This window comes from Ornithodoros turicata, chromosome 9 (assembly GCF_037126465.1).
Source record: "Ornithodoros turicata isolate Travis chromosome 9, ASM3712646v1, whole genome shotgun sequence".
NCBI lineage: Eukaryota > Metazoa > Arthropoda > Arachnida > Ixodida > Argasidae > Ornithodoros > Ornithodoros turicata.
Window position 1 is genome coordinate 17,353,983 of NC_088209.1, and position 27,372 is coordinate 17,381,354.

At 47.4% G+C, this 27,372-nt stretch overlaps 1 protein-coding gene and 1 long non-coding RNA gene across 2 annotated transcripts; both read left to right on the forward strand.

Moving 5' to 3' along the window:
- Positions 1–51: 51 nt before the first annotated feature.
- LOC135369420 (organic cation transporter protein-like) lies at positions 52–18,449 on the forward strand. The gene is made up of 15 exons (XM_064603011.1): positions 52–201; positions 1,616–1,794; positions 1,872–2,074; positions 5,877–5,942; positions 7,391–7,627; positions 7,685–7,830; positions 8,908–9,011; positions 9,070–9,224; positions 10,798–10,966; positions 13,247–13,394; positions 13,482–13,567; positions 15,876–16,090; positions 16,646–16,827; positions 17,728–17,861; positions 17,938–18,449. Exons 1-15 carry the CDS (start codon positions 52–54, stop codon positions 17,999–18,001), a joined length of 2,238 nt encoding a protein of 745 aa, XP_064459081.1. The 3' UTR covers positions 18,002–18,449.
- Positions 18,450–20,512: 2,063 nt separating this feature from the next.
- Positions 20,513–22,261, forward strand: LOC135369527 (uncharacterized). Its single transcript, XR_010415098.1, has 2 exons — positions 20,513–20,635; positions 21,487–22,261. It is a non-coding gene; the product is annotated as an uncharacterized LOC135369527 (long non-coding RNA).
- Positions 22,262–27,372: the final 5,111 nt, after the last annotated feature.

Sequence of the window (27,372 nt, forward strand, 5' to 3'; positions counted from 1 at the left end):
TGAACGATGTCATGGAGAAACCTCCATCACAAATATTCTACGCGCAGAAATATGGTTTGCCGAATCGGACGAACGTTCGGATCGGACGAATTTGGGGACTCTGTAAAATTTACTAAGGAACTACCACGAGAGTGGGACACGTCGCGTGCTACGCTCATCGTCGTCGACGATCACATGACCGACGCCGGTTCCTTGAAGGAGGTGACCGATCTTTTCATTCGGGGTTCACACCACGCCAACGCGTCGATCTTCTTACTCGTTCAAAACATATTTTTCGACAGTAGCCATTTTAGAACTATATCCTACAATGCCAGTTACGTTGTCCTGTGGCGCACCGTGCGCAGCGTGTACCAGGTGGAACATTTCGGGCAACAGCTATTTGGCAGAAAAAGATTGGAGTATTTTCTGGACGCACATAAACAAGCGATGTCATCACCCCACGCTTATTTACTCGTGGATCTTCACTACTATACGCACGAGGACCACAGGTTGCGTAGCAATATGTTTCCGGGAGAACGTCAATATACAGGGTGTCCCAGCTAACTGCAAACATATTTTTTAAAAATATATATAACACTTTTTCCAAGATGAAATCAATTGCAATGCTGAAGGGCACTCCCTAGGAGGGCATTAGTAAAGTCCAAAGGCAATGTCTTAATTAACTTTCATTAATTAACTTTTTAATTATAAAAGATACAAAATTGTCCCAATGAGAATATCTGTTCCTTTCGGTCGCCTGATATCGTAGCCATTTTCAGAACAAAAATCCGTTCGATAAATCGCCCGGAGAAAATTAGTGAAGGAACGCCATTTTTTTCTTTATTTTGTTCATTGCGCATCTTCGCAGACGCGTATTTCCTTCATCCCCAACGTGAGAGGGGAAAGCAGTACAGTGCCGCCTCATGCGTCGAAGATGAGCTTTAACTTGCGGAAACAAAACAAAAACAAATGTATCGGGTGACTCTATCGGGACTGGCCTTATCTTGGGTTGCATTTTCTGTTTCCTTTTAATCTTGTTCCAGGACGCGAGAGGCGATAGTGTGCTCTTTCTTCCTCTCACATTGGGGGTGAAGGAAAGACGCGTCTTCTAAGAAGCGCTTGGAAAAAGTGTTATATATATTTTTAAAAAATATGTTTGCAGTTAGCTGGGACACCCTGTATCTACGCTCCGAAATGAATCTCCGCCCTCACCTCACTTTACTCAAAGTACTCTCCACTCTGTCCCCTCCGCGCCGTCGCGACGTCTTGAGACGTTTTTCTTCGTCTGACATGAAACACCTCTCCGAAATTTGCCTCAATGTATTGAACGGAAAGGTGGGTCTATCTCCAGACACGTTCGCACGACTGAAGAAGCACAAACGCTTCTTACGACGGCTCGCCTACAAAAAGATTCACAAGAATCCGCAATGTTTGAAGCACTATCTGTCTCAGCAGCGAGGACAGGGCGTTCTCTCGTCGGTGGTTCCTCTCGTGCTTTCCGCCGTGTCGAACCTCTTCGCCAATGGCCAAGAGAATTGAAGTGACCACCTCCTTCGGAAACATTCTTTCCTCGAAGGAGAGTGGCGACGTCAAAGTGAAACTGATACTGCAAGCACTGTATCGCATACTCAAGCAGTACGGATTCGACCCCTACTACAATAAAAACAAGGCGTCCGACGATACAAATGACTTTCACTATTCGCTCCTCTCTCCAGAGGTAGACGAAGAGGAAGCGGAAAGGGTCGTCTCGGAATTAAAGAAGGTTATTTCATGGGATCATGAGGATTGCGTCTCCGTGTCGGGCAAGCCCATCAGGTACTCCTCCGTTTACGAACTCGTCAATTATTTGTTGCAGCGTAAGACGGGAAAAAAACCTTCCTGGTTTCCCAAAGTCTCGAATCTATTGCGCCTGATTTCTCTGCCCAAATCTCGCGAGCCTCAGCAGCAGCAAGCCTCCATTGCGTGGACGACTTATGGAGGGATATGAGAAACCAGAGGGTGGTTGGGGGAGTGGACCGCTACAGAAAAGCGCGTCACATGAGCAAAAACAAGGCTCTCGCCATTCTCAGAAAGCTGGACGCCTACACGCTGTCTGGTGAGAAGAAAGTTTAATAGGAGACGCATCATTGCGCTCAAGATCAACGACGTGTGGCAAATGGATCTCGCCGACTTTTCAAAATACAAGAGATTCAACGGTGGCTACCGCTACATTCTCGTGGTGATCGATTCCCTCTCCCGCTTTCTGCGCACCCTCCCGCTAAAGACAAAACGCCCTGTCAAAATGAAAAGGGCCATGATAAGACTTTTTCGGGGAGGTAACACACCTACAGGCATCTTTTGCGACAGAGGAGGGGAATCGACAAGATCATAAAGGAGTGCCTGGCATGAAAGAAGGCCCACATGTATTTGAGAGAACAGATGTTCTGAGGCTGGAACAACATAGAAGGGGCAATCACATACAAGGCCTCAAGTTGCCTAAGAAATCAACGATGGAAGATGAAAGTCACTGAAAAGGTTAGCCAGCTGTAGGACTTGAACCGACATCTTCTGGATTACCGGTAATCCATGACGAATGACGAATGTCTTTCTCCTCTATGGATGTTTGTATATCCGTACAACCTGTGCATGTACATAAGTATGTCCGTGGAATGTTCAGACATCTCCATGTAACATGCTGTGAGGACAAACGACGGATATATGTGGGAAGTCCGAACCGTGGCCACTCGGGGATATGGGGGACGTCCGTCGGAAAAATGTCTGTCTCCCATGGAGATCCGAATTTCCGTGAAAGGATATCCACAGGAACACCCCGGGAGGTTTTGTTCTGTTTGAAGGTGGAGTACGGACACCATCCTGAGAAAGACCTCCTCGGCGGTGGTAGTGCTAGCTGTTGGTCTCACAGATGTGGTAGCGTCACGAATAACGCTCTTGGGGGGGGGAAGGGAAATGTGCGTCCTGGGCCGACTTCTACGGGAACTGTGCCGACATATATGTCAGACAGTGTCTCAGCGGATACATCCAGTTTCGACGTGACATGGCCACTGTGCTAACCATGCACTGACCCACGCGAGATGGTCTACTGCTACTCGTCTACGTGGCATAACAACTCAAACTCGGCCAATCAGGATCGTGTCTACAACGGCCCTAGCCAATGACGAACGTGCTTTCAACGGTCGTAGCCATGGAGACGAGCCACCATCAGCTGCATGGGCAGCCATTTGCGTCTGCGAGTGATGAAAGCCCTCCACGTACTAAATGGGAAAACAAAATAAAGCGCAAAAACGGATCCCATGTTTTTCTCAAGTGTGATTTCCTTGAAAGCGCGTTTCGCTTTTACTCTACAGATTTAAATCTGCGAAGGTAGGTGCAATCATTTGCCAGTTCTCGAACTTGCAGAATTGCGAATTTTGATCGCAGACAAATTCTGGTTTTGTGTGTCTACGAAGCGGAGGTAGGCGAGGAGGCATTAAGCAGACTGTCTGTTATCTAGGTGAGGTTGAAGCACGCTTTCCATCTTCTTCTCAAGGAGAACTCCTTTCGAGAGAGAAAGGATAAATTGCGTTTTTTTATTCGACATCATAATCACAAACGACGCACGACCGACGAACCCCGTGCCTTTTGCGTTGGCATCAAGGTAATGGCGTCTTTCATTGCTGGAAAAACTTCAACGCTTTCACTGCCCTACGCTTTCACTGCGTACTGCCTTTAAAGGAGCAGTCTAGAGGCCCACAACTTTGTTTCCGTTTTTGGTCAGTATGAAATGTTAGCCGGCCGGAAACAGTTTTCCCACAATTAGTGCAACCGTAGCGAAATTGGGACGCCTGCAATAGCTCACCGAACCTCCCGTGCGCGAAACACCCTCCTTCGCCTTCACGATAGGCACGTGATGAGCGCCACCACGCTCGTCACTATGTGACGAAAGTGGTGAGGGCGCTCCTCATTGGGCCTGGGATCACATGATCGAGGTGAGCAACATCGCGCAGGCCGGAGCGTCTGCTACCGCTTCGTAGACGCCATGCGTTCTCCGGCTACGTGATGTCCGAAACGGAGGGTTTGATGGCTGTCCATGACACAACCACGATTTTTTGGGACCACAGACACCACGGGAAGAACGAGTGGTGCAGCTCGAAATTAACTGCGCTTGTACAGCGAAAACCCCGTGCTTCGCGACAGTGTGCAGCCTGTCCGACCATTTTCACCGCGCAGTTGGTTCAGTGGCTAACAGGTGGCGCCACAATACCGCCGCCATCGCTTGCTTTCTGCTACTGTGAATTCTGAGATTGCACAGAAGCCACGGATATATTACTCTTGTGATCGGAATCCTATTTTCTCAGGCTGCATATATGCTTTGTTTTTTTTAGAAAACGGGATATAAATCATATAAAGAATAGAAGTCAACAAGAAACAGCTCGCAATGTTCGTAGCAGACGGTTTTTCTTACGAACGAATGAGGGGCTCCCTACCACCAACGTCACAGTCGAGTGGGTGTGGTCTGCAGTTGGAGCGCTCCGGCCTGTCAACGCGGCAGCGATTTTCCAAATTAATTGCACCGTGGTGAAACAACTTTGGACAGAAATATTTTGTGGGAATGCTTTTCACATACTGCTTTACAAGATGACAGCAGTTTTTGGACATGTTAGATACCACTTTAATGCTCCTTTAACGTGGCACTAAACGCGTTTCATCCACCAAGTGGTCCATTAGGATCTCATGCAGAAGATTTTCTCTTGTCACTTCAGATTGTGAGAAAAAAAAAGAAAGAAAGAAGACCAAATAAACCAATCATTGACCTGCTACGATCCCCTCGGATGACGTCAGCAGACCCGCGTGGCAATAGGGAAGGGCCGTAACCTCTCAGTGGCCACCAGGGTTGCGGAGTTGCCACTCCGGGGTTGGAATCATTCCGGAATCATTCCAGATTTATCAGAGCCCGGAATGGAATTGGAATGGAATGGCAGAAACTGTCCTGGGAATGGAATGGGAATGGAATTAGGCTTTTTTTTTCGCAGGCGGAATGGAATTGGCGATGGTTTGGTTTGATTTTAAGAAAAAATAAAATGGAGATTTTGGCTTCAGTAGTGTGAGGCCCGCAACCCCGCATCACCAGTTACTTTAGTGGAAAACTCCTGTGATGATGATGCCAATGAAGAGGAGGGCGAAATAACCTTGCTTTTGTGCTTTTTCCATGCTGGGTAATGTCAATCTCCTCTATAGCACTGTTGGGCTAGCTAGTAATTCCTTTATAGGTGGAATTAAAGGAATGGAATGGAGTTGCCAAGCCATTCCAGGAGTGGTAATTGACCGTACCTTTTCATTCCGAGGAATTGAAAGGAATGGAATTAGCACAGATCTTCATTCCTCGGAATGGAATTGGAATGGGTGATCCTATTCCGCAACCCTGGTGGCCACCGAGAGTTCGGCGCTTCGGCCGTGCTGTCTACGTCACGAGTCACCTGATCGGCTCTCCCGTCGGGACTGCGAACGCCACGAAGTGACTTTGCTTTCCTCGTTCACTTACAGGCTCTTTGAAAGAGTGGAGGGTTAGTAACGAGAGTTTTTGCAGACCAGAGGCCTCTCTCGCGCGCTATAGGTCTGCTGCGCCCGTCGTCCCCCCACAACAGGTGACGTTATTTGTTACACGACGCGCCGCAGCGGAAAACGGCAAATAAAAATATGAAGGGCATTTCACTACTCCTTTAAAGTTCGCTCGAGACGCACTGATAACCAGTATGCGAGTGAAAGCCTTGGAGGATAGCATTGAAATTGTCAGCCGACGTTGTCGATTTGCTTGTCATAAATATAGCTCTATAGATATTTCTTCGCACGCATTCGCTCAGGAGAGCTTCCTTTTCCGATTAGATTTGTCTTTATTGCTTTAGATTGCCTTTATTGTGCAGGATTTGGGGCTCTTATCTTGTTGAAGAGCATTCTTCGCGGTGCACGTGTGGGAACGACTGTTCTTGGTAAGTGAGTTTTGCTATTCCGCGCCTCAGTAACAGCCAAAACGACGGTTGCATTTAATGTACACGACTGCGTGCAATCACATTTTTTTAAAAAATGCTGTGTTAGCGCCGCGAAGCAACTGTGGCTGTGAGCGGCGTTCCGACGTGGACAGATGGAGGGAGGACAGCAGGAAGGAGTGAGGGACAGGGGGGGGGTGGTGCATGCCAGGCGTTTCGGGCTGGAACTTCGTAGCACTTGAACGGTTTGAAATCCGAAGCTTCCAGCTCACACTAGAAATCAGGCATGGCGGGCAATGCGTTACCGACAGTTCGTATCTTTTTGTTTGTATCTGTTTGTGAGAAGGCGTTCGTACTCATGCGCCCAAAACACGCGCTATATACACATGTGGCACACAGACACACATACATTGGTGATGATGAGGTGGTATTGTAACTCCGCCGTTTGGGTAGCGTGAAGACGGACTCCAACAAACTATGCAGGGAAATGGAGACAGACGCCGGTAGGCAGAATACGGGGGAAGGCGACACAGTATATATTCACATCATTTGTACAGACTGGTGACGGACATACGTCCGAAGTACAGAAGGGCCATCAGCACCCGATGTCGGATGCTTTTAAAACCAACGAAGGCGAGAGTGTCCCGCTTTCTCTATTCCAGGAATACATCCCCTGCTTTGTTCCACTTCTTCGCTGCGTCCCAGCTTTATTGTACGAAGGAGACCGCAGGTCTGTTTTCGGGATGGTTCCTTTTCTTCCCTGACGTAGCTGCTCCCAAAAGACGTCTCAACTAGGTCGTCCCACGATGCCAATTCTCGGAACTTGACCTTGAGTCATAACAGTGGGCGATCCGCTGCCGCTGAGACAGTACATTGCCGTATTGTACGTTGGGAACAGATGAGGTGACAATGATGGGGGAGCACTTTCAGAGATCCATCGCCAGACCTGCCGAGCGCAAGTACTCCGCAAGAAGACGAAGGTCTTGAATCTGATGGACAGCCTTCAACCACGGTCCAAGAATATTCGCGATGTTGAACGGACGTTTGCCAATACGTTGCATTGAAACTTCCATCAATGCGTGCTCGCGGCGATATTGCCCACAAGCCAGGATGACGTGCTCCACAAGCGGAGCAGACGGAAGACGAGGTGGAGCCGAGACGGTACGTGTTTAAAGGGAGATGTAAATGCAACGTTGAGCCTCCTGCGGTGGAAGAGTGCACTAATGGTACACATGAGGTACAGCTGGTACACCGCGCTTGAAGGTCAGGTCCGGGGGTACCTTGACTTTTTGAAACTGTAACGCTATTTTGGAAGCCCACATCGATCGAACTGTGTCTAAAACCGCTCTTGATTTCCAGAAAACGGTCCCATATGTCGGCATATACGGCACGCGTCACTAAAATTCATTGTGCTACTCACTCATTCATAAAAAAATGTGCTACTCTTCCAGGACTGCAAGGGTACCTTCAGGAAATGACAAGCACCGATGATATCTTGACAACATTCGGACCATGGCACTTCTGGATATTTGCCTTTGTGCTCATTCGAGGAGTTCCTTCAGCATACTTCTCAATGGGAATCACCTTCATGGCGCCCTCTATAGACCATTGGTGCGCTAAACCGAAGAGCCTCGGTAACTGGACCACGGAGGAATGGCGAGCATACGGCATCCCTCACGAAGATGCAGGTTAGGAAACGCGACCCATGAGTGAGTTTCATGGGTGACATGATATGATGTGCTCAGGTGAAGGGGCCCTTGCGCCAAGCCACTGCAACATGTACCTCGTAGAAGACATCAATGGTAGCGTAATTTTATTGAAGAATACCACCGTGCCCTGCTCGTCGTGGGAGTATGATGTTGGGAATTATATACACACCCTAACAAATCAGGTAATTATTCATATCGTAAACTCTCTCCCTCTTATTGGCCAGATGTTGGGATGCGTCACAGCTGATACACGTTTACGGAGGGCCCGTCATGTACATGACGGGAAATCTTAATGAGTTTCTGAAGAAAAGTCAATGACTTTTGACATCACACTCATCAGAATTTCTGATGACTTTTTTAATGAGTTTCTGATGTATTTCTGTTGAAAATTGGCCACCGCATTTCTGATTAGTATCTGATGAGTACATTTCTGTTGAGTTTCTGGCGTGTTTCTTGACAGTTTCTGTTGAATTTATGATGTGCTTCTGTTGAAAATTGGGCACTGAATTTCTGATAGGTACCTGATGTGCGTGTAGAGTTTTTGACGTGCTCCTGCAGTATTATACAAGAGTGTTTGCACTACGAAACCACAAAAATATACCACCACAGAACATTTATTTGAGCTCTCTTTACACCATCGAGGACAAACTGTTCTTCAGCTGAATAACGGTGTTGTCGAACTTGCTACACACAGTCTGTAATACGACAAAAAGTTGCAAATTGATAAGTACCGTAGTACACAAACTTAATGCAAAATCGATCACAAATCACAAGCAAGAACTCCAATACAGTAGAACGAGGGTATCACAAACACATGGTGCGCATGTGACCCACGGTGGCCTTCATGGCGAACATTCATGGTCGAATGAAAGCGCACACGTGTGCGCTTTCATTCGACCGCCTGGATCTCGTCAGCCTTCGTAGGGTATCTTCGAAAATCGTTGAGACCCCCAGTGTAGGGGGAGAACAATAAAATACAAACACCAGACAACACACGCATTATCACTACATGGACGCATCATCGGCATTATCACTGAAGAATCGGCACAATACGGGCAAAATGGGCTTGCCAATATAGGCATCCCATATAGGTTCAGTGGGGAGTCTGGTTGCACTTTTCCTGTGGGACCAACTTTGGCTGCTCATATGGGGTCGATATTGGCAAACCGGTATTGGGCCAATATTGGTGCGCTGCCTGGGACGCATCACATAAGGAGCAAAACAGTTATTGTTTTGTTTTATTGGGCCTTTCTTCATAGTTTGACCTGGTCTGCAATCGTGTATGGCTGCGCGCGGCTTCCCAGAGCTTCTACATGGCTGGTCTCATGGTAGGCAGCTTCGTCTTCGCTCATGTCTCCGACTGGTATGTTACAATGTCTGCAAGGCAGTAATTAAATGCGATAATGAAACGTTTAATGCAGGTACGGCAGGAAACGAGCCATAGCATTTATGATTCCCATTACTGTCGCTGCTGGTTTCATTTCGGCATTCTCATCGTCGTTTATGATGTACAACATTGGCCGAATGCTGTCATCTTTCGCACTTGGTGGAATTTACAACACCAGTTATACGTACGGTACGTTTCACTCTCGTGTTCGGAGAAGAAGAAGAAGAAACAGAGAAGGTGCATTCTTTTCGCTTGCACCTCCTGCACCAGACCTGAACTGGGTTATTTGCGTGCTGCATTTTCCTGTTGAAAAGAAAGGCATTACTAATAAAGTTGCTCTCAGCTGGAAAGTGCAGCTCCCGAAAACCCGTCTTGCGTGGAGTCCAAGGTAGTGCAGTCCAGTGCAACTGAAAATAATGCGCTTACTGTCATTGAGCGTGAGGAAAGACGAACTACAGCTCGCGTGGTTCAGTGGTTAGTGTGCTAAACATGACATTTCGAGACTGTGAGGTACCCGGGTTCGAAGCTCGGTGCCGGCTGTGCTGTCTGGGGTTTTTCCTCGGCTTTCCTCAGCCGGCTTCCACACATATGTTCCCTGAGAAGTCGGCCCAGGACGCACATTCTCCCAGGGCGTCAGTCATGACGTTGCCCACCTCTGTGAGGCCGACAACGGCGAGAGCTTTCACCAGCATCACCAGTATCGCTACCACGTGGAGAGAAGAACGCACACAATGGCTTCGACCAATGCTATTTCACTGCTCCTTTAACAGGTCCGGACTCCTTGACAAATCCTTGTGCATGCTCTATGGATGCGTAAAATGTGCTTGCCGAAACGATTTCGCTTGAATGGTACTACGCACTTATTGATACATTAATTGTATAACTCTGCAGTTTATGCTAAAGGCGAAGTTTTAAAGCTTGTTTTTTTATTTCGTGTTAGCACCGCGAAGTAACTGTGACTATGAGCAGCGTACATATGTAGACAGATCGAGAGGGGACAGCAGGAAGGAATAGAAAATAGGGGGCTTTGTATGCGTCCTGGGGCGACTTCAGGGGGCACTCTGCCGACATTCGTCTGGAAAGCCTTCGGAAAACCCAGGAAAAACCTCAGACAGCACAGCCGCCAACTCCCACCACCTCCCAGTCTTCAGCTACTACCACCAACGACCGGACGCCTTAATTACCTCGGCCATGCCGCATGTTTACACCTTGTTGCTTGGATATACCCGGGCAACGAGATAGAAATGTGACCGAGAACGCTGAATTTTCTTAATTTCCTGACAGAGAGAAGCTTTGTCTGACACAAGCTTCATTTGCTGACGGATAGTAACTCCCTCGCAGAGAGAGCCACTATATTTAGGCACCCTATAAGGTAAAACGGCTCAGAGCGACATCTGATGGCTAAGAATCCCCAGTTCCTCAAGCAACAGTGATCTATGTTCCCGACTGACTGTTGTCATGATGGTTACGTGGCCGACACGTCGCCAACTTTCTTCGATTTAAGCCCAGTGCTGTCCGCATGCGATGTAGTTTCCCGCCGTACTTGACCAGCAATGCTCATTTGGTGACCACTTCGACTCACTGTTGCCTGTAACTTTCAATGTCAACTGTCTAAAAGAAAACAAAAAGAGAGAGAGAAAGAGAGAGAGAGAAACTGAGTGCGATTGGACGAGATTCGTGACGTATCAGGGCTGAAGGCATAGAATAGATACATTTTCTGAGAAGATGTCTTGACGGTACCTTCTTGTTGGACGCTGCGCAGTGATCGAATGCGTGGGAGCGAAACACCGCGCAGTCGGCGCTTTCATTTCGGGGACCGGTTGGACCTCTGGACTGTTAACCCTGGTAGCTTTCGCCTGGTATTTGAGGAACTGGATCCATCTTCAGATCGCCATCTCGCTCTGCATGCTCGTAGTTGGAGCCCTGTGGCTGTGAGTACTCCTCGCCCCCTTTTTCACATTTATTACGTAACATATGTAGATTATTTCCTTGAACGTGAGATTCATGGCATGCCTTCTGTCGACATGAATGTCCGCATACGCGCGAACCAAAGTGGACGGTATACCTGTGACATCAATTGGAGGAGGTGCCAAATGGATGGAGAAATGAGTTATTTAAGAAAACCGATTACCAAATTTAAACTTCGCGCCGAAGGCACAGGCCTAGCTTTATGTGCCCATCGTGAGAGACCTATTTTTTTGAGTAGCTTTAAAACTTGATGAAAGGCTTTGTTTCTGCATGAAGGGTCAGTGCCATGTGCACACGGCTTGAGCACCACGTTCTTTTTCTGGATGTCGGGCCCCGTGCTGGTCGCTTGGCTTCTGCCGCTGCTGCACGACTCTCAGCACCCACCCCACTCCATCGTTTCCCTTCTTACTCGTTGGCACCCTGAACTTCTGGCACCAGTGCTGGTTTCAGTGGCATACGCTTTTCCAAGTAAACGTCTGACGTCACAACCTACACCCCCTTTGCCGACTCCGCGGCGCAAACACCTGCTGGCGGCGCATCCGCTCTCCTGCTTCTCCTTTCCACCCTCCTTGTCATTTCCACGTTTTCTTCTCCCCCCCCCCACACACGCACTCCCTCTGTCTATCTACAAAGCCACGTTGTCTGCCCAAAAGTGTTGTTCGTGCCTTCTTGTTTCGCTCCTTATTTTGGCGCTTGTATTTGGCTCAGCCCAGAGTCACTAAATAAGCTTCACTTCAGAGTATGGACACTGAGGTGCAAGGGAGAGCAAGAGCGCCATCTTGTTTCTGCACCACACCGGTTCCATCCCCATTTGACGATCAAAGCGTGTATGATTGTTGTGCGATAATCAATGTATTTTCCACCAGAGCGTCCCGAGGATGTCAGGGTGAGCCCAAGCCTGTCAACTTTGATGAGCTGCTTGCAAGAGAAAGGAACATTTCACCCGCGCACTATAGATGGCGTCGTCCGCTAAAGTGCGCCAGGCTACCGTGGCGCGGAAACAAGATGGCGCATGCTCGCTCTTGGAACTCAGTGTCGATAATCTGAAGCGTAGCTTATTTGGTGACCCCAGCTCAGCCCTACCCCCGTTTGGCGCATTGCGGTCGACCGGTCGCCGTCAACTTCGCTGTAGCGGACGACACTCGGCAGCCAATAAAAGTGTTCGAGTGACGTAAAAACACGCCAGAAGTATCCGGTAGAGGTCGTCACCGCTGGGCTCACTCTTGTTTGAGGAGTCAACCACCCTGCTGCTTTATTAGAAAAGTGGAATCACACGAACCAAGTATAAATGGCGGTGTCTCCTCGCTTGGGTCGCTCTATCCGTTTCTCGTTTCCGCGACATTGGCTTTACCGAATTACAGATAGAAAACGACAAGATTTATTTTACATAAGCAGTCGTGAAATGGATGACAATCATAAAAATAATAATAATAATTTAAAAGCTCTGCAGATCTTTTTGCACTGCAATGTACATATTACATTACTGAACATATTTGAACTGCAATTGTAAGAGTAATGTGTGAAACGGCCGCCCTGCACTCTTAAATTTTTTACTCCCTTTTAAGTGTAATACGGTGGTGTCATAACTCACCCCGTAAAGGGTGTATGGGAACACCCTTAGGAGAGATACACCCTCCAGGAAAAGGATGTTCTCTGTTCGACCAAAAACACCCTTTCGGGTTTATTCCAGAAGTGCCATATAACTCACCCCCATGAGGGTATATGTAAATGCCCTGTGCAGCATTACGCCCTCCAGACGGGCCTTTCGATTCCCACTCAGCATCTAAAAAAATATCTGTATGCATAAGGTGATGTATGCATAGAAATATGTGCTCCTCAACACCTCTTTTACACCAATGCTCAACATATGGTGTAAAGAAGGAGCTAAATTAAGGTTACACCCATTTAACACCCAAGATGGGAAATATTTTCTTGGTGCTGGTGTAATTTGGGAATAAAGATATGATCACACCCTCTTTACACCCAGAAAGGAGTAAAAAGTTAAGAGTGTGCTCCATGTTTATAACGGAGGAATTCAAATACCTCTTTGCGATGGTGATAAGGGTGACGGATTTCGTGAAATTCCGCGCTGCTGTGGTGTAAGGAAAATCTCGTACGGGGCTTTCCCACTCGATAGACGGCTTATACTAACTGTACTCGAGGTATGCGCGTACCGTCGCGAATGTTGAACTGCACTACATAATCTGCGCGCAAAACGTAAGTGAGAAAACATATCTTTGAAGCGGAATACCAGAATCCCCACGGTGGCTTCTAGCAGCCGGAAAACACGAACAAGCCAGACATATTCTGGAAGATGCTGCGAAGAAGAACAAAATTCAAGGAGTGTCCGTTGACAACGTCATCGCTGAATATCAAGAAAAGAAGGCTCAAGTAAGATTTCTTCCTTAATAGTTTACAGAAGGAACACTGAAAATGACGGCATGATTCACTCGTAATAACGCGACACTGTACCAACAGGAGAACCTCACCGAGAAACCAACCTTCGTTCACCTGTTCGGTACGGCTCACCTCTGCAGAACGACAGTCGTGGTTTGTGCTGTGTCGTAAGTTATGAAAAGAGTTTTTTTTTTACATTTAATCGCGAAGGTCCGCTGCAGCATGAAGTCCACAATCGCACGCGGCTCTTTACGGCAGGGGGTCCACACCACGGCCTACTTCATTATAACGAACATGTCATAATCGGCAGCCCCTATGAGGAGCCCCACCGCACGGTCCGCTAGGGGCGCTTCTCATCGGCCCGCGAAATCTACATCATGATTGGACAATGGAAATTTGAATTTTGAACGCGCAGAAGCGAACGTACGACTACCGTAGCAGACGACAGCAACAGCTCCTATGGAAACGCGTAGAATGATGATGATTATCAACTTTAGAAAGAAGCATCTCAGTGGGACATCCACCGCTTGTACAAAAATACGAAGGTAAGCTGAAATAGAGAGTATTGCAGAAATCGAAGAAGCAGTACCCGGGCCGATGAGCAGCGCCACCGCTAGCTTCCAAATGCGGCGCTGGGAAGGGGTGCCTATGACATGGTCGTTGTAATATAGTAGATTGTGGTCCACTCTATAACACGACGTCATGTGCGGCCTCAACAGAGTGAATATGACAATATTTAAAAAAAATATATTTGACAGAAGAAGTGTTTGTGGGCACATAACCAAACTTTTTCCTTCAGAGCAGCTGTATACGGTCGAGAGGAGACGCTTGAAATTGTGCCAAACTATACGTCACCCATGACGTCCCGTATCCCCATATTGTACACCCCTGCCAGCAACACCCGCAGCGAAGAGAAGCGTATCGTCCTCATTCACTACTAACGCCACACACGTTTCTGCGAGCCGTGTGCATAAATAGTAGTAGCAATAGTAGCAGCAGGGCGCCATTCGACCCGCAGTGTGAAACCTGTGACTCTCGCCATGCTTTCCCGAGTCACGTAGCTCCAAGGCGCTCAAAGGCTGCGCGTGACGTCATGTGCACGAATCTCATTAAGAGCCCACCGATCACGATCGTTCTTCGGCGGCCATAGCCATGGAAACGAGCCGTGATTAGCCGCATGGGCGATCGCTAGTAGCCGCTGGAAGCCCGTGTTTGAAATCGTCCGCGTGGATTGGCTTACATCCCGCCCTTATGTGTCCACATGTGAAGGAATGAGAGGAGGGATTAAACAATGATTCCTGGTCAGTGATTTTCCCAGAAATTCACTGCTGGGGGGTGCAGAGCACGGAAAGAATCGTGGCACAATGGTGACATATCTGCATAGCTTTCCCGTTTTATTTGTACATGTTATTACGTTAGAACACAGTACACAGGACCGGTGTTAGTGGTGTGCGGGGCCCGAGGGAAAGGCACATCGCGGGCCCTGTTTCACACCAGCCGTGATGAAAAGAGAAATGATAAGATTTTCGCAGTACGGGAAATGGGGCAGCAAAAGAGAAGGGTGCGAAATCCTCGGTATCGCTTGCAGGTTGGCGTTTTTTTTTTTAAAAGTGGAACTTTTTCTCATCACATGACGGAATGGCACATAACATATCCTTCTCTCATGTGCGTGCGATTAAGTGCATACTTGATATTTTTCAAAAAGTAATCCCTGGTTGAGGACTTCGTGCGCGGGGCCTATGCAGGCGCGGGGCCTTACTAAGGCGGTCGCCTTACTCGCCTATCAATCGCCGGTCCTGACAGTACATTAGAATACAGATTCATTATGAACGGCATTTCAACATTAATATGCGTAATCACACGACCTACAAAGATAAAAGACTAGCATCTTGTCTGACGAAGCTCAATGAATACCTAGCAACCAACGGTGAAAACATTAGATGAGAAAAGCACGCAGAATACATCGCTTGATTGAGTGGGGCCCAAATGGTTCTTGACGATCCACATTGAGTTTGCGTGCCCGCACGCATTTTTGCTCCTATATGCGCGCAATATATGCATTGAACAATCACTTTCAAATGATTTTGGAAAAAGGCATGGTACGATCATCTGCATGACTGTGGTCCTAGTCCTACAGCCCAAGTTTGACTGTACAGGATGTAATTCGCTGCGCCGGACTCACTACCAGAACGTACGTGTTGGTGGCCGAGCTGGGTGGGGTCACCTGAGAAATATCAGGGGGGGAGGGGCAAAAATGCGGAGGGGGGTGTACACCAACGCTGGAGGAGGGGGTGTAGGGATATTCCTGTTCCTGATGCATCTAGGTGGCGCTGGCAGTGCACGAAAAACACAGAATGGAGCACTCGCGCTTGTGGGAGCAGAAAGCAATGGCATTTTTCGTATCTTCCGCAGGGGTATTCTGGGGAACGCCGCTTATGCGACAACACGGTTACATTCGTGGCTCTTTCCTCGCAGCATAGCGCACACCATGTTGTACTACAACGTCACCTACGCCAGCATAAATCTGGGCACAAATCCTTACCTAAGCTTTGCCATCGTCGCAGCTATGGAGTACCCCAGCCGGATATTGGCAGTACCTCTCGTCAAGTACATGCGTCGCAGAAGAGCATACGTATTGACCTTCTCGTTAGCAGCCATTTGTTCAGCTGCTATCGCTTTCGTACCCAAAGGTAAGCTGTTGCAGAGCTCGCAGTGCGCGCCAAGAAATGGTTTCATGCCAGGAATACAGTATAAAAAGGTCCAACGTTGGCTGACAACAATGTGACAAAATAAAACGAAAACTTTTACATCCGAAAACAAAAAAACAAACAAAAAGGCAACTTTACCTCGATTGAAGATGCACTGGACATACTGCTCATTCTCGCAAGCCCTCACTCGCGTGCACGCACGCGCAGAGAAGCACGCACACTCACACAAGCAAACGTGCATGAACACACGTGCAAACAAAATGAAAGGGTGCACGCATCCGACAGTCATTGTTGTGGGTCCCGTAGTTTTTTGTGCCGTTAGACTTTCTAAGGTGTATTTTCGGAAAGGAGGCTCTACCTACGTTCCTGCCCATACGGTACGAACAGCGGTCAAAATGCCGCATCGTAAAATGTTATTTTTTCGGAAGCATCTCAGATTTAAATTGAATGACCAAAATTCCCTGAATGGTGCTTAATTCGTTTCCCTGACATACAACTATACACGTGATCGGAACAGTTTATATTTTCTTTTTACAGAGTCGTGGTGGCTGCAGCTTTCTCTGGCTGTGCTCGGTAAATTAGGCATTTCCTGCGGAGGAACAGTCCAGAGTGTGCAGGTCTCTGAGCTGTACCCTACCAGAATGCGAACCCTAGCACTAGGGTTCAGCATCTCAACTGGTCGTGTCGGAGCCATACTGTCTCCATTCACAAACGAGTTGGTAAGTAATCAGTTCGCTATCATATCCGCGTTGCCATCCTTCTTACTCTTAATAGACCAGAGAGCCAGGTGACGCGAACGAGCAGCAACGCCTACGCACCAAAATACGCAACGCGCGGTAGTTTTGAAAGTTCCGCTTCGGAACCTTCAAATGCATGCTGCGGAGTTGTCCGCACTTGGCAAGGTGGACCGCTTTTCCCGTGGGTTTTCTACGGATTTTGCAGCTTTTCTTATCACCATACCGCTTGAAAGACCATGCAGAACCTGCTGATGAAACTATCTACTGTAGGATCCTACTGTAGGATTGGGCCCGAAATGACGCTGTGCAAGCTTCGCTGCAACAATCCTACGGTAGTTGACCCGTAGCGCACGCACGAGGTTTTTGGTCTGCGAGAGCTGTGGGGACCCCCTCGCATTCCTTCGGAGAATCCTGTTAGAGAGTGAGTGAGGTTGATGTCACCCTGTAACGCGAGTGGGAGTGCCAATTAGGTTGCCCGTGGCGTAGGTACGCCTTGGCCGAAGCGGTCGGGGAGTATGATGGTGAGCGCGCGTTTTGTGTAGCAGAAACCCCTACGTAGCTTTGCGTAGCACCCCGCACGCACGCATGTACACACACACGCACACAAATGGGATGATGATGTGGTGGGCCATTCTCCGCTGTTATGGCGGTACATTGCCCCGCTCCGCGCATTACTGATGTTTAATGGCGGTTGTTGCAATTTGAATTGCCTAGTGGTGAGATATAAAGTCAGAAAAAAATAAATATAAAGAAAAGTAAACTAGAAAAATCTAGATGGTCACGCTTGATATACCTCTTGGTGAATTCAGCAGGATCTCGACCAATCCCATGAGCCATTTCCTTGCTTCCTTCTAACACTGTCTCTCCCTTTTTATTTTCGAGGGCATTATTTTCTACCCGTGGGTACCAAGAGCCGTGGACGCCGCAACAGGTGTGATCTTAGTGCTGTTATCTGTGACGCTTCCCGAAACGCTGAACATTGAACTGCCGGACACTTTGAAAGACATCAAGACCGGGTGAGAGGGTCCAGACTTCATTGTTTGCTCTGTATGTCTGTCGCAGAACTCTATTGACTGGTATGCTCAATTGCAGGAGCAACTACGACGCGGTTGCATTGGAGGAACGGGATACGCTGAAGAAGACAGATCTGACGTGATTGCTTGTAAATGGAAGAAAGTGCATCGCTTTATTGATGGAATTGATAATCGTTAGAATTGGTGGCCCTTACGGGATTGTAAAGCGTACACTTAAATGTGTTCCATTGCATGATGCATGCATTGTACTATGCGTCAGAGTATTGAGAGAGAGAGAGAGAGAGAAAAAAAAACATGAATCATCTTTCTACGCGTTGTAGTCAGTGAGATAGAAATCCTCGAAAAAACATTCCGTTCAAGCTGTTCGCTGCGAGATCGAGGTACAGGTGACGACAACGTTACCTTTCTAGTGCGCATAACACGCCGGCCGATGTTCGGCTTTGATGTTTCTTTTCCGTAATTCTTGTGTATACTCATCGGAAGATCACTTGTAGCGCGATGGTACGATACTGTTCGGCTCCCCAATGCCCCACCCACTGTACTGAAGGCCGAATAAACGTGTAAAGCAGACGGCGCGAGGAGGCTATCCACACTACGGTATAGTTTATCGTTTCTCCGCAGCGCGCCGACACCGTTCGATCTCGGAGCGAATGGTGTCAGCGGAGCGAAACCTTCGACGATCGATTCCTATTGGTTTTCGATAGCACATCACCTCTCCTCACCGACCGCCTCATTGGCGGAGATGCCTGCCGTGATGAGTTTCGGTCGATTTTAAACATTACTGGGTTGCTCCTTTTTTTGTTTAGAACAGCCCGCGTGAATGAAAAATAACCAAGCCGAAGCTGAACACACAAACGCTGAACATAAAAGTAGGATGCAAGCGAACTGGTAATAATGTGAAGATGAATAAGGATGATGACATTCCTTGAGATTCAGGGAAGACGCAGGGACCGTTGTTGGATTGTTGTGGACTGTTACTTCTCGTTCGTCCCTGTGTCCTATCTTCATCTCAAGGAATGTCATCAAGTCATCATCTTCACACAAACGCAACACGAAGCCCCCTACTCATAGAACATTCAAAGATTGTACTAAGGCAGTCGTCGGAAAAGCTATGGCAACGGCGAGAGTCCAACGGCGTCCTCTTGATCAGTAGTTCATCGGCAATCAAAGGGTGCAGGATCGTTTCCAACCGCGGTCTGGCTTTTTCGGCAAATCGCTTTATTTCAATCGCTCAAGCGTTGAACGTTTTATGGAAGCTTAATTGCGCCGTAAAACATTAAAATCCAGCCATTTGTTCCACCAGAAGTTCAATTTAGTCCCTGTTTTGTGAAATCCTTGGTACATTTGTGTGTTACGTATGAAAAACGTATGAAATGAACGAGGCACAAGCAAGATACGATATTTATAGGTCAGCACGTCACGTCCAGAACGTACCTCTGGAATCAGTGCTTCGCCGGTTCCGGCTGGACGTTCACCTTGGTCACGCCCGTTTCTACACCATATAAGGATAGTCTCCTTACCAGACTGCACCCTATGTAGAATGCCAGAATTCAGAGAGCACATACTTCTCAGCTGCATGCGATAACCAGCAAGTCGTGAAATGTTACGGAGAGCATTGGGCAGACACGTGAACAGGCCTCGAGGGAGTATAGTACTCGATGACGGGGCATCTGTCTATCGTTGAGCTGTGTTCCACTCTTTGATAGACCCATGCGATTACTTGTTTGAAAACCGAAGCGAATATAGTTATCGGGCCGAAGCGAATACGAAGTGAGTTGCCGGTTTGTATATCCGAATACGAAGCGAATAACTGTGAACCCAAGCGAATACGAAGCGAAAGGCTGCAAAATGGAACGGTTTGTATGCATAGGAGGAGTGGGGAGAGAGGAGGGAAATATTATGAAAAAAAAAAGGGGGGAATGTTAGCTTGCACTACGGCGGCTTGCTATTCCCATCAAAGAGAAACAAACAAACAAACACGGAATTGGTCACAGTTCACAGTTCACCCAAAATGCCGCAAACCCGCAGGAACTGAAGAAGTGCTGTGGATACCTCACCGTGCGGAGTGGAAATCAAGTGCAAGCGTACAGGAAACGTTAGCACCGAAGAGCTAAATTTTAATTTTCAGAGGTATACAGGCGCCGAGTCTCTGCCAGCATGCATTCAGGAGGCGGTGCATTGGAGGACGAAACAGAGCGCTGCGCCTGAGTATAGGAAGGAATATATAGGAAATATAGGAAGGAGTATAGGAAGAGTATACTAGTGCACTTCTCTGGTAGTTTCGCTGTAGATTGTTTGTTCTTGCGTGGCATTTTGCGCGGCAACAATTCGAAAATATTTGGTATGGAATAGGCATTCGATTCGAATCGCGATGCGGATACCGAAACTTGTAGTCCGTTCGGAATTCGAATCTACCATATAAGTATTTGCTGTATTCGAAAAATTCGAGTATTTGCACGGCACTACTGTGTGACTTCCTTCCTTCCTCGGAACTCTCGTGGAATGCTCATCCTTCCGAAAATCTACTCGCGAAACCCTACATCCAAGGCGTGCTGGAGTAGTCAGCCCAATGTAGAGCGAACTTCTCCACTCTTGAGGGAAAAAACGAAGGCGATAAAGTAAACTACGAAAGGTCAAGAAAGACGAAGTCTCTGTTGAGTCGTCCAGCGATGCCCTTGCTAAGGAAGTACGCTATTCAACGGTCAAGCAAGATCGCTGCTGGCTTGAACTTGTTCAGCCACACAAGCGGGAAATACGTATGTTCTGCACTTCAATTCATTTGATCGTCGTTGCCTAAAACGTTAGCGCTAGAAAAGTCTCACCGCAGTTGCAACAAAGGCATAATTAACACACATGACGGTGATTCTTCAATCTTGAACACTCTTTACATTTCAACGTATGCTGTCATCCTGGTCTAATATTGGCCTCAATATTGCAAGAATATTTTCCTCAAAGGTGATGATCATCATCGCGCGAAGATAATATGCCCGAGGCTGAATTTGTAGCGTCCATAACAGGGGGCCTCCTCTGTGGACAAATTAATGAGGCTCTTGCACATGACGTCACGTGCAGCATTTGAGTCACGTGACATGGGAACACGCGGGGATGCGTCGCAGGCGTCACAGTATGGTAGCCACACTGCGGGCCGGATGAGGCAGCAACGTGTGCTTTGACATTTTCCTCTCGTAATTCACAGCATGCCATCCTACTGCGACTCTGGTGCGATGTTTTCCAATGTCACGTGACCAAACGTGACGTCACTGCAGAAGCCTCATTGAATTTTACCGTTTCTTGTCTAATACTTAAACTTCAAATAAACTTTCGTGCATTAGTTCCACAAGGACTCGAGAAGGTGTACCCTGCACGACCGTAAAGAGATATGAACGTGTATTGACACATCTTGCTTTTTTTTAAACAAAGTTTTGAACAGCCCTGCATCCATCCATTGTGCAGTAATTGTAATCACAACCCCCGCGATTCGCTTCCATGTGACGTGTGCGACACCGTACAGACCAGAACATTATCCAAGACAATAACGCAGCATCCAGATTGTCTTCCGAGCTCGAACGTTGTACGTTACAAACCGATTCCACTTTCCTCTTTTTAGCAGAAATTTGTGGACTCTGCCGAGCAAATCGAAATCAGTCAACCTGCAAAGAACATTCCTCGCCCTGCTTTAGCGTTGGTTCTCCTCCTTTGGGCTACGTCCCTCCTGGCTTCGTCGTGCTCATTTTGGATCTTCCTCTACAACCGCACCCCGCACCCGGCACTGCATTCCTCTCCCTCTACGAAAGAAAATGCCTCACTCTACCACTCTTTAAGACTCCAAGGCTTCCACCGCTACGCCCCTCCAGGCAGCAGAGACGAAGATTTGTTCGCAAAACTCGGAAGGCGACGTGATTTTAGCGACAATACGTAGCTGTTTCCTTCATGCGGCTTTGACTTTGACTTTCGATGTTGGACAGCGGAGTCCTTAACGTCAGAGCAAGGTGGTTCTGCATTCGTGAAAATTTAGGAACTTGAACCGAGTGAAATGTGACAGTAAAAACGGAACTGAACCATAATTATTTATTCCGGTGCAGATACTATAGACATTCATATAGAATGGTCCTGGAATGATCGAAACGGTGTCTGTGTGATAGAAGCAAATGATGTATCTTGCTACCTTTACTGTAGAGCAAGCGCGATACACTGTGAGATCAATCGGTACATCACTTGCAAACAATAACTACAAGGACGAGGACAAAGGTATAGAGTATGTGCATGGCACTCCTGGTGGTCCTTTTGTCGCGCTATTTCCCTTCGCTTCTGTGTTTCCACCAACAGGGCTAACATTCGGAGGTGTTGAAGAAGAGTGGAAAGATTAAAAAAAGTCAGCAGTAGTGGAAATTAGGATTACAAGCCCAAAGACACAAATTCGCACAAAATACGAATGCACAGTCTCAGCGCTTTCAATCTCTTGGTCAGAAGTGCATGGTGCGTCCCTGGGCTGCCAGCCTGTGTCATCTCATCGCATCATTTGCACAATAGTGATGGGGGGGGGGGGGCTTCTTTGTCGTACTTTCTCCTTGCGGTTCTATCTGGCGTCGCTAGTCTAGCGTCTGGAGCAGAGCAGTGGACCGTACAGTATACGATTCTCGGCAGCCAGTAAAAGTGCGCGACTGATCTGACGTCACTGCGCGCCAGAAAGAGCTGGGAAAGATTGCTGCGCCGCCGCCGCACGCATTCTTGTAAAGTGATTTTGTCACGAAATGCGCGCTTCCCAAAGGAAACACTTTCGTGACAATTCCTGACTGTAGTACATTACAGTAATGTTTGGCCATAAAGCCTTTTGTAATTACAAGGCATGATTTTATATCGGTGAAATACGTCGTTCCATGACAGACATAGGAAACGGACGCTCTTCCCGGAAACAGTTGGCACGGGGATCCCGACACCTCTGTCAAATTAGCCAATTAATTAGCCTAATTAGCCTAACCTAAAAAACCACACAGACAGAGTACTTAATCGTTGGAACTTTACATGGACAACAGTTCACAACGTCAATGTACGCCATGATGCACAGATCGCTGTTCCTACACCCTCGCACGAGTATGAGCACGTTCGAAGCGCATTAAATCATCTCAAAGTGACAACCAATCGTGCACACGTCGTGCCGTGTGACCAACTAAGTGTCGTACCGAAGACAAGGAAGTTCTGCATTGATTTAAGGGCTTTCGTTTTTAACGCCCAAAACGCGCGGAAAGCCATAACAGCACGCGGCCAAATCACGGAAGAACAAACCCTATATGCTGTCTCATCGTGAGACAGGCAATAATTAGTTCGTGACCCACCTTATGCGTTCCCCGAAAAGTTAGGCAAGGCTTAAACTGGGCCATATATCTCCTAGGTGCTGTCTTTGCAGTATTATTTTGAGACGTTAAAGCGTTAGTTCTAGAGCAGGAATCTGCTGCGTGTGAGCTGATATAAAGCAGCTACCTTTTTGGAACGGATTCCTAGTGTTACTTCGTCTTGTGGCCGCCGGACGCCACGCTCCATAAGCCCGAAATGGGCACGACGAAGTTGATGCATCTGGCGACTGCCGGTAAGTATCTCGTGTCCAGAGTTGGTAGCATTAGCATGTGAAACGGGGTAACATAGCAAAAGTGGATAAGGCGGACTATAAATCAGCCGTGCCCTTAGAGCCTGTCTTGTCTACTTCTTATCTTCGTCTTGTGATGGGTTAGAAAGACCGGTGCGCTGAAGAAAAGGGTGAGTTCAACCATACTACGTCTTTCCGTGATCCTCCAAACTCAAGGAATTGTCCCCCACTTGATCAATTCCATCAACAGTACGTCTGCTGTAGGACGTTTGATGTACACGTTGGTTATAAATCTCCAATGTGACCTTGTACTGATGCGTGCCTGTGGCACACACCACTTTCAGTAACACAAGTAGCAGAGAAACATGTAGCAGCGCGAAGCTGATGTGCGCGTGCTTCTGATCTGAGGATATCTTAAGTGTGTCATGGTGTCTGAGCATGGATGCAGTGAAAGGCTGTTTGGAGAACATGTCACAGACAAAATCGGCGTCATTAGGAGCGAGGGAGCGGAGTGCACCACATTTGTTATAAGAAGATTTAATTAGCATCATCGATTGGGGGAGGGGGGGGACTGGTTGCGCTGGTGGGACTGCCTCTACTCCTATGCAATACGCAACATACAGTAACTATACAATAGGTACACAATTCTATAGAGTAAATATAAACTTATGTATACGGTACATAGCTACAAGATTACATATGCATAAAGTGCGTAGACGCTCATATGTACAATAAATGTGTACGACCACATTGGTGACCATATAGAGAGGAAAAAGCGAGAAGTCAAAAGGAAATGCAGCGCATTTGTTGACATCGGTTTCTATATACTCCAGGCGCTCGCCAAGAGGCCATCGCGCCGCCTAGGGACGCTTTCCAGCATGATAGTGTAGGAAAGACTGCAGGGAGAACGTCACACAAACAAATCACGCATAGATTATTATTGATGTGTTATGTGTATTGAGTCCATATGTTGTCTGAATAGACCTCTACGTGAAAAACGTCATCATGACGTTGGCAGACAGACTGAAACCGAAAGAAATCGGAAGGGGAGGGCTGGGTTTCACGTATGGGCACTTGTCGCTGCATCCTATTGAAAGAGAAGTAGGACCGAAGGTCGCGTTCCTTTCAGGGACTACCGTAATCCCCTCACGACCGTGGCTTTCGGGCGCGACCTTGTTCGCCCCTAGCTTGGAGCATAGTTCAACTCTACCGAATTGGTGGCGCTGTCGAACACTATGACGTCATTTGTTTACTAACAGGGAGAGGTCTATTGATGAGTCTGCAGCGTGGGTCCATAAGAGTTTGCGAACATTGCGCTGCACTACTGTGATGGACAGCGCGTAAGAAGCGTGTAGAAGGGTAAACCAATACTTATGTCTAGTCAGTACGTATACACAACACTGGCGTATCCCTAGGGGGCTTCGGGAGTTCAAACGAGGTTTTGGAGGTTCTGCTGACGCATCCGTGAGGATTTCAGCCACCAGTGAGGACCGTACGCTCCGTAAAAGGCGTTTAAAGTCAATAGTAAGTTTTAGTATGACGTACACCATCGCCTTTGCGTACGCAAGGGATAGCGTGGTGGTTCTGCGCAATGCGCAAAGCTCTGCTTGTGTCTTGCACGTGCGCAGAATCACCAACGCTATCCCTTGCGTACGCAAAGGGCACAGCGTACGATATACTAAAACTCACTAATGGTCAAGGCTCACTCGTGTGATAGCTGTGTACCCTTAAAGAACTGGAATTTGAAGACGCTGGTTCGGATCCAACTGCTGATGGCTTTTCATCAGATACCATATTCTTTATTAGAAGTGTTCCACTGGGTGTTAGGAGTCCCCGTCCCGTGCCTCATTCAAAATACCTCGGAAAGATTCGGGCACAAGAAAGGTAATAGTCAGTGTTAGTAGACCCTGGTAACGTCATCGTGAAGCTACCATACCCTACCGAAACCAACGGCAGCGATAGATGACTCGGAATCTTACCAGTTGATAGGATGCGGTTGACATGGTACTTCGGAAGACACGTTATCAACTGTCTACTAACACTCATTACTGAGTCGTTATCGCGTACTGTACAGGTACTAGGCATGCGCAGTCATGAGCCCTTATTGCTTGGTACTTTGGGGCCCTCTAAATCGCAAGGGTACCCTATTTTAAAGCTACCTATTGCCCTAGGTATTATTACGTTAGGTGTACGTATGCCACTGTCGTGCATTAAAAGCACGTAACGGCTGCGCTGGAAACGATATTAGTAAGTCGTCGTTGTGGCAACGTCTTGCCACTTGGACGACATCGGTTATTAACCAAAGGACCTGTTCTTGCTCTTTCAGCGGTTCTTGTCGTTCTCTTCACTGTGGTAGGTGGTCCGTTCTTCCTTATGAGCGCGTTTGGTATCGCTTTGGAAATTACCTTTTTGTTCATTATTCACGCAGGTCGACGGTAGACACGGAAAAGGACTCGTCTTCAGGGGCAGAGAAGATTGTAAGAATGTCTGCAAACTCTCTGGTTTCCTTTTTGACGTAAAATGCATACTTGGACTCACTCTGGCCGATTCTGAAACCCTGCATGCCTAACGTTCGCGCCACTATACGCACTTCCGGTGCGACTATCAGCTTGGCCTGCGTGATGCTTGATGTAGCCCAGGAAGCTTGGTATACATTGATTGATTGGCATATGTGACAGTCATTGAATACCTTTCCGGGACTGTGGACTCAATATCGCTTGTTCTAGCATCCACAGAACCGTCGACGTCTCGGAAGCAGACTTGTGCCCGTTACTCGAAAAAAGTAATTGATTACCGTTACCGTTACTTCAACGCAAAAAGTAATTGATTACCGTCACCAATTACTCTACTCCAAATGTAATTGAGTAACGAGTAAAAAAGTAACGCGTTACTCCGTTCGTTACTCTGCGTTCACGCAAATTATACCCGTCTTTGTGTGCCTCAGAAAAAAAGAAAAAAAAGGTTCAACAGCGGAACAGCTAAAATAACAGGAAAAACAAAAACGCGTAGGACAGGTAGATCTCTACGTCTACTGTATTTATCGCCCGGGAAGACGTTGACCCGGTTGTGGAAGAAGATTGCCTGGAACTTCCCCATGACTCACTAAACCTCCAAAGCTTCAGGTACCACCACACTGGTGTAGGAAGAGATTAGGGAGAGACCTGAAATTCCAGAACGTTATTACAGTGACCTGCGCTTGCGACAACAAAGGCCGACGGCACGAGGGGCTTCACTTGGGGGCAGAACATCTGAAAGATAAGTTAATCTCTGCCGGAAAAGTAATCAATTACTGAGTAATCGATTACTCCAAAAATTAATTGATTACTCGAAAAATTACTTTCACAGTAAAGTAACTGATTACTCGAAAAATTACTCAAAAAGTAATTGATTACAAGTAACGCAATTACTAGTAACGCGTTACGCACAAGTCTGCTCGGAAGTCACAACCACGCGAAATGCGTCTCGAAAGATGGATAATTGGTGCCTCTCTTAACTAAATTACACTTTAGTTCTTCTACACGCCGCACCGTGGAGTTTACTGGGACATGCCACGAAAAGTTTTGACAGCTTGATTCTATACCGACGACGAATGTTGAATGGGTCTTCGCCCACCATGTCCTGGTCGCACATTAGAACGTATTCTACACTCCAAACGTACTCTACGTTTATGGGACTTCTTTTTTCGCTAGGACCAAGCTTACATAACACACATGTCAGCAGCCATATGCTCCGAGCAGGTAATAGACGTAAATGCTCTGATTCGGGTTCTTTTTTTAAGCTGAAAAACTGCAACGGCATAGATTAGGCAAGGCTAAACTAGAACCGTTGGCCCTGTAAATAACATGTGCGGTTCGTTTTGTTTGCTCGAGTTATATACAGGGTGTCCCAGAAAACGTGTCATTGAATAATAAT